The sequence below is a fragment of the Vigna angularis genome, chromosome 11 (assembly GCF_016808095.1).
Source record: "Vigna angularis cultivar LongXiaoDou No.4 chromosome 11, ASM1680809v1, whole genome shotgun sequence".
In the NCBI taxonomy this organism is placed as follows: domain Eukaryota; kingdom Viridiplantae; phylum Streptophyta; class Magnoliopsida; order Fabales; family Fabaceae; genus Vigna; species Vigna angularis.
Genome location: NC_068980.1, coordinates 23032055 through 23039598, shown reverse-complemented (window position 1 = coordinate 23039598; position 7544 = coordinate 23032055). Strand labels below are relative to the sequence as shown.

At 33.4% G+C, this 7544-nt stretch overlaps 1 protein-coding gene across 4 annotated transcripts; it reads right to left on the bottom strand.

Annotated features, from left to right (window-relative positions):
- Positions 1 to 4573: 4573 nt before the first annotated feature.
- On the bottom strand, positions 4574 to 7317 carry LOC108333065 (myb family transcription factor IPN2). 4 transcript variants are annotated; one of them, XM_017568391.2, is made up of 6 exons: positions 6800 to 7317; positions 6544 to 6620; positions 6314 to 6380; positions 6134 to 6200; positions 5888 to 5957; positions 4574 to 5680 (listed from the first exon to the last, which is right to left on the bottom strand). In XM_017568391.2, exons 1-6 carry the CDS (start codon positions 6975 to 6977, stop codon positions 4994 to 4996), a joined length of 1146 nt encoding a protein of 381 aa, XP_017423880.1. In that variant the 5' UTR covers positions 6978 to 7317; the 3' UTR covers positions 4574 to 4993. The 4 variants fall into 4 exon arrangements, with proteins under 4 accessions (XP_017423880.1, XP_017423883.1, XP_017423881.1 ...); XM_017568394.2 differs by having other exon boundaries at positions 5888 to 5930; XM_017568392.2 differs by having other exon boundaries at positions 6323 to 6380.
- Between the last annotated feature and the right edge of the window lie 227 nt (positions 7318 to 7544).

Here is a 7544-nt window from a genome sequence, read left to right as displayed (position 1 = left end):
GGAGAAGTTATGTAGAAAATTTTATCTCCTAATGGAGAAATTTCTTCTTATTTTTCTTTCCTAACTTTTATTGTGAAGAAACTTCTCTAAACATATTATTATTAAAATCTACTTAATGAATAACTAATTAATGTCAGTCATTATTTCAATTAATTGTTCTTTTTTAATTAATTAACCATAATTAAAAATATTCTAATAACATATATTAGGTTTTTAGTTCTAAATTATTTCTGTATGAGAATAACTTATTTTATAAAAGTTTTTCTTGTACTAAGAATTCATTTTTTCTTTTCAAAATAAAGTTACCTAATTAGGTTCTACGATTCTAGGAGATAGAAGTGTTAAATAAAAAGGCGAACAAAATTAAACTTCATCATTTGTAAGTGGTCACACTCAAATGTGCCTTCTCTTAAGTACAATTATATATTATAGAATCATATCTGAATTGAAAAGAAAAAACAAAAAAAGAAACTGAAATAAAAACTTACTACATATTAGTTACACATACGTTAATGTTTTGTCATCCAAAATTTACGAGATCATGGATGAGAAAACATGTTATAGTAATAACATAAAATAATACACGGTCAATTTTGTAATGGATCTCTAGTGTATGAAAACATCTTAAATGCATTAATGGTGTCGAATTGTGTAAACTTGACAAGGTTTCCTAAACTTTCCAAGTATGCGGGAATTGACGCTTCTTCCTGGTTTTACCTCCTTGGAAGAAAAGCCCTACATTGCTTGAGAACAAAGTAAAGGCATATAAAGGCAATGGTAATCAGCATTGGAATTAATTAATTAGTTAATTAATTAATTACTTAATTAATCAATCTATTCACCATCACACACTGAACACGAAACAACAATCTCGGAGCAAGCTTTCTCCAAATTCCTTTCTTAATTTGACAAATGTACTTAGCATGCATGTATTAAGGTTTCTGGTCCCTAAAAACGAAGTCACGTTGGACCGTACTTGAAAAATGAAGAAACTTAAAAAGCCAACTTGACCGAAAGAAGAGTGAGGATAAAAAGGGGGAAAATATAAGGTGAAGAAAAGAAAATCTTGAAGCAAATGATTAAGATAATAAATGCACTTAATCAAAAGTTGTTTCCTTGTCTTGTTCCTTTTGCTTTTCACTAAAGCATATATATATAGATATAATATATATATATATATATATATATATCAATATTTACATATAAATTCCCACAACATGTATCATTTTCAATTGAATAACATGAAGATTGTAAGTAGGCAATGTTTGGGGTGAGACAAAGCACTTGAATAAGTAATGTTTGGTAGATCTAGCTAGGGCAAGATAATATGTGTTTGGTTTGTCTTCCACTAAAAAATAAAGAGCAGAAAAGAGTGAATGTCTGTTGCCTGCTTATCCCATGACTGGTTTTCTTGGAAACTATTGAGTGTTGGTGAGGTTGAAGGGAAGAGGTGTGGGGACAAAAGAAGCTTCTGTGCTTTATTACTTTGTTAGAGAGGGATAGGGAATTTTTTACGACACCCAAAGCTGTGAATGGGATAGTAAACTGAACACAAAGTGCTTCAATTGAACTCCTAATGATTTACATCTGCATGGAAGAACGTGCACCCTTGACTGCTCAACTACCTTATTACAAAGAAAACACTCTCTCAGTTACATTATATTTGTTCTTCATGCTTCCGAATAACACTAATATCCACTCTGAATCATACATACATGTTCAAAAACTAATGATATATCATAACTTTGCGTCAAAACAGCTTCGTTTATTAAAATGCTAAAAAATATACATTTATAGTATGTTCACACCACCAAATTAAAAAAATGCACACTTAATAATATTCAAAATAATAATATTTTATTTATTTTTTAATTCTAACAAATTATTGTATTATTAAAATAGATTGTAAAGTGATAGTATTTTTTTTAAAGAATGTCAAAACATTAATTTTCATACTTTTGTTTCTGTACAAAGATATTCTTAAAAGTAACTTGTTTTACATATATTGTTGGAATTCTGTTTGCGAAAATACATTAAGATTGATAGAGAAAGATTTATTTCCAGTAAGATAAGAGTTGTTTTTATAAGAAACCACGAAACTATTTTTAACTCTCTTCACTAATTAAAATATTAACAACTAATATTTGTTAATAAAAAAAATTACTTTTAAAATTAAAATCTAATTTAGGGTTGATGAGTTTTTTTAAAGTTATAATTTTTGTCCTTAAACTATTATTAAAAATTGTTTGATCCGTAAATTAAATTTATATTTTGTTTCACTTTATGAAAATAATTTAAAACATCCTTATTAGCAAACAATGTGCAGAGTATTTTTTATGTATCAAATAAAAAAAATGTAATTGAGTTTAAGAAAAAATTACATTATTTTAAAATAGATGAATGACAAAAAAACATATTTAATTTTATTTTTTAATATGTTACTAAATTTTTCATTTTTCATTTAATGTAAAATTTGAACTCATAATTCCTAACTATTTGAAGATAATAAATGATGTAGAAAACAATGTTTAAAAAAAATGAAGGTGGGGTAGAATTGGTGATGCATCATCTTTCAGCTTTAAATGTTAAGACTCACATAAAGATAGAAGCTTCCTCGATATGTGCACGCATGGAAGTGCGTTGTATTCTTCCTACCCTTTAGGCTTTATTAGCTTTTCTTCTTTCCTTCTCTCTCTCTCTCTCTCTCTCTCTCTCTCTCTCTGAGTACTACACTAGTGGAGTAAGGGAGCTTTCTTGCCAACTTGCAGGTGCATAAAATTTCTCTGCAACCAATAAAGGTTGTGGCGCCACCCTTTTTTTAATCCTTGGGAAAGGGAAGCTTCATGGTGATGATGGATCTATTTTCACATACTCACATTCTAAATATCAGATAAAGAGAGACACACAACAGGGAGAAGGTTTCTGCATGTGTCTTTGCTTGTGTATATATGGATTATATATATTTCTTCTAAAGCAACATTTAACACTCTGGAGGGTATGGCTACATATAGCCTCTTCATATATCTATCAATAAAATGTACCAAAAGATTACTACACATCGTCTAAAGCACCAACACCACCAAAAGGATTGTCTCTCTTTTTTCTCTTTCCTCTTTTGGTTACATAAGAATTACTGACTTGGTAAAATTAACCTCCAAAATACACACTTGCTTTCAATAACCACTCATATCAACTCTGCTAGTTTTTTAGGTTTTCAAGCTTTTTTTTCTGTGCCTGTATTGCCACTGCATCACCATCCTATAGGGTTGTCATGGCTTCTGTAACCCTTATTTTAAAACTTGGTAGGAATTTAAGGTGAGTTAAAACACTCGTATTAGTAAACAATATATAGCTAGAAAAATCTATAAACTTCGTATATTAATTAAGGTTCTGGATTGCACATGTTATCTTAATATTTTATGAATTTGTTCACGACTTTCGAAAATCCTACCTCAACTAGACATAATGATATATTTGTAGCATAGAAGTGAGCATATATTTGTTCACTGCTATCATTTCTTTTTTCGTAAAACCAATATTATCACCTATTTTACGTTTAAAATATATAGGGTTTTAATTTTACATCTAAATATATATATACGTTTAACTTCATGTTCAAAATGTATGTGTCTTAACTTGACATTCAAAATTAAATTTGTTTGTATAACTAATAATAAAGGTAAAAATTCTTGGAAAAAAAAGGTAGAAGTGTCCAAGAGAAATCTTGTGAGATAAGATGTAGCCTTGTTGTCTTGATCATCTTATTCTGAGGGAATATAGAGCAGTAAAGAAGAGGAAAGATAACGAAAGACAGATACTCTCTGTCGGCTTCAACTCATCGCCTTAGGAACTTCAAGAGAAAGGATCATCTGGCAGCAGTGTACCTCCATACACTTGAAAATGACTTAGCATTTTAAAGTTCATTATTCTCTCTTTTACCTTTCTCCTTCACTGCTCCATCTTTCTAAATTCCCTGTTATATATGCCGGGAGACCAACATTTCTCTTTCTTTCATTAAAAATAAATTACAACAAAACATGTTTCCCTTCTTTCGCATTTTTCCCGAGAGATTTCCTTCAATCATTAGCTAACTAACTAACTCGTATCAACTAACTTAAACTTATTTAGTAACCGTTAAAAAGGTTAAGTGATGATTTATAAACTTACACACACAAAAGTCGCCTAAAACCCCAAATATTTCCAAATAGACATGAATCTTACAAAGATTTTATCTTTATATGATAAGAAAATTATTGGTTTTATTATATCAATAGTGTTGCTGGCATTCCTATTCTAATTTTTTTTTTATTTAGATTTTATTTATTTTATTAGTGAACCGCTTGATATGATCTGTTTGGCACAGTTGATAATTACAGGAACCGGAAGTAACTTTGATGAAACTTTTCTACGTGAATATCGACGTACCACGTGTCACCTCTCAAGACAAAGAAAAAGTATTCTAGGAAAAAAATTGCTTAATAGTGACGCATAGAATGTTTCACATATGATGTCAGACTAAAAAAAATAAAAGTGGGTCCAGGAAGGAATAAGATACAAAGAGAAACCATGAATGTGATAAAAAGAAGAAAAGTTTATTGCTTGCTTCCAATCTCATCCATCCCAACAACACATGCAGATCTAACAATTGATCATCAGCAGAAGAAGATGAATATTGATAAAAATGTTAACAAAACTCAACACTAAACCAGTTACTAAGCATCAATGTAAAAGCTACAAGTGAGAATGCTCACATTCAAGCACATTCATGCGTGCTTTAATTATATTTGTCAGAATAAGACTTTGGTTTGATTTGCCATGCAAAAGGCATTATACCAGACAACAGTGCTTGAAGGGAGGAAATAACCCTCGTAAGAACTGCTGATTTCCAAGACCAAATTCAAAAACCCTATGGTACTATTTAAGAGAGTTTCACATCAAGTCATGAATTACACATAACATAACCAAATGATCTAAGTAAAACTATGATTCTTACTCACCCAAATGGTGAGCCTCTACCTTGTGCCATTGTACCGGTGCTGATCATTGGACTCATCCTTTCAGCTTGAAGAGGAGCTCTTCTTGGTGATGGCCTTTCAAGCTTCATAGATGCATCAAACTTTTTCTCCCCGACAACAGCTTCACACTGAAGCACAGGCTTTGAGTCATAGATGTCTGACATGGGATCAATGTCGGTGCTGCCTCTATCCAATGATCCTGGTGGTGTAATCTGAATATGGTCCCCTTTGAAAGGGTCATCTTGAGGGCCAAGGCAAGATGAGGCTGGTCCTCCCAGGTCTTGCAGCCTGAGATCATCACTCCAAATCAAAGGGCTCTTCCCACTCCCACTGTAAGGATTCGACCTCTTCTTCCCCAAACACAAATTCTCATTCATCGACATAAATCCATGATCAAGGGATGGCTTCTCCATGTTGTGCTGAAGCTCAATTTGGTCACCACCATAAATATTCTCAAGATCTTGAAAAGAAGAAAAAGCAAGAGGGGATTCAAACTCCTTCAACACCCCCATGTCAGGAATGCTTTGAGGAGGTACGATACCACCCTTTAAGTTACTGGCCGCAGATGCCATGTTTTCACCAGCAAGTGTTTGATAAGCCTTCTCCAATATGCTCTGCATGTATTTCCCTTGAGCCTCAATCCTCAGCTGAAGGTGTTTTTGAACCTGCCAGATAGATACACCTAAATCCATGTACAGACATATATATATAATACAGATTTGGAGACCCAATCAGTGCATGTTTAGAGGGAATGATGATTTACTTTCAAAAATACTTGTAAGTAAAAGTAAACCATTATTTCCTCAGAACAAGTTGAACCAAATATGCACTAATTTAAGCATTCTGCAAGGGTATAATAGAGTTATAGTTACCTCAAGTTGTTCGTGCAATCTTCTCTGCACCTCTATTTGCATCCTAATCGCATCAACCATGTGTGAGTTACTGTTTCATACAGTGTTCACACACACATTCCACAAGAAAACCCGAATCCCCCCACGACCCAGCAAAGAATCAAGAGAAAAAGACTCAGGCGATAGAAGTTGGAAAATTATTTTGTTCAAAAATCTTTTTGCATGCAAGTTGAGTCAACAGATTTAGATGAAAGAAGTGAGGCATACTCATTCATGTTGCGGCCAATCATGGCAGAAGAGGAAGCAGTATTTCGTTGCAGTTCTAAAGCCGAAGCTGCATGTCAGTGCAAAAAGATCTAGTCAATATAAAAAGAACTATCATGAAGTGTAAAGATCAGAAAAGTTCAGACCCAAAAAACATTGAGGAACCCTAGAAAGAAGAGTCACCTCTCATACCATCCTTAATCGAGTGATCATTGAATTCCTTGTGGGGCTGCTTGCCAAGCCTAAATTTCTAAATGCAGACAACAAACGAAAAAAAAAAATTAAAGATAAAGAAAAAACGAAAAAAGAAAGAGAAACATGGAGCCAGCACGAGACATTGGCAGTCTCGTAAAAGCGTTCCAAAACATAAAGCAAAATCAAAAGCACGAAATATGGTTTTGTATTGATCAAACCTGAAGATGGCTCTTGAGGTGGTAAAGGGTGAGACCCTTCACACCCATAACCCTCATGATGGTTTTAGGAGTAGCCTCTGCAAATTAAAAACACACAAAAGGATGATTACTGAAATTATGATTGAGATCATATTATCATCATCGAAACATAGATGTTGATATATGATATTATAAGAAACCAAAGTTGTATTAAAGAAAGAAGGAAAAGAAAGATGTTTGAGAGGGAAGGTGTGATGAGAAAGGGAGAGAAGAGTACTGTCAGGGCCTCCAAGCTGAGTAACAGCATCGACAAAACGTTCATGGAGTTCAACAGTCCAACGGAGGCGAGGTTTTGGGTCAGTGGTGAGGACAAGACCCGAGTCTCCTTGAACACACATGGGTCTGTCATGAGAATTCATAGTTGAGGGCTTCTTTGGAGGGAACATTCTCTCCATCTCTCACTTTCTCTCTCTCTCTCTGTGATGAGAGGCTCTGAGAAGGAATACTGAAGAGATTCAAGAACAAATGCGATGCAAAATAGGGGAGAATAGGGTGCGTTTTGAAGAAGAGAGAAGGGTGTGAACGGCTTTGGTTACCTCCCCAGGTATAAAGCACAATGGAAGGAGCTAGCATTACTTAAAAGAATATGTATTCAATATGTGAAATTTCTTTATAAAATATGATAAAGCTACCCTATAATTCCAACATGCACACCTTCCTTTGTCAAAAGACACCTCACTCCCTCTCTCTTTAACATTCTCCAACCTTCATTACAATATTTTGAGCACACATAGTTTATTACATTCCAAAGAGAGATACCCTTTATTAAATTATGTGTATGCATGGATAGAGAGCTTTTGGGGACATCATGAGGGAGAGAGAGAGAGACCTTGATCATGCAATGATAATGATGGACAATATTATGAACTGAAATTTTGGTCCACTATCTCTTATACTCTATGAATTCAACTATGTTTTTTGTTCCATGCATTATTATGCACATAATCTCACATTTGGCTGTT

What these genes read in the sequence shown, in the direction of transcription:
- LOC108333065 (XM_017568391.2), bottom strand. Translation starts at nt 6,977, where the DNA reads ATGGAGAGAATGTTCCCTCCAAAGAAGCCCTCAACTATGAATTCTCAT. An exon ending in GATTAAGGATGGTATGAGAG is followed by an intron (nt 6,201 to 6,313) that starts GTGACTCTTCTT and finishes ACTGACATGCAG; the next exon opens with CTTCGGCTTTAGAACTGCAA. An exon ending in GATTGCACGAACAACTTGAG is followed by an intron (nt 5,681 to 5,887) that starts GTAACTATAACT and finishes TCTATCTGGCAG; the next exon opens with GTTCAAAAACACCTTCAGCT.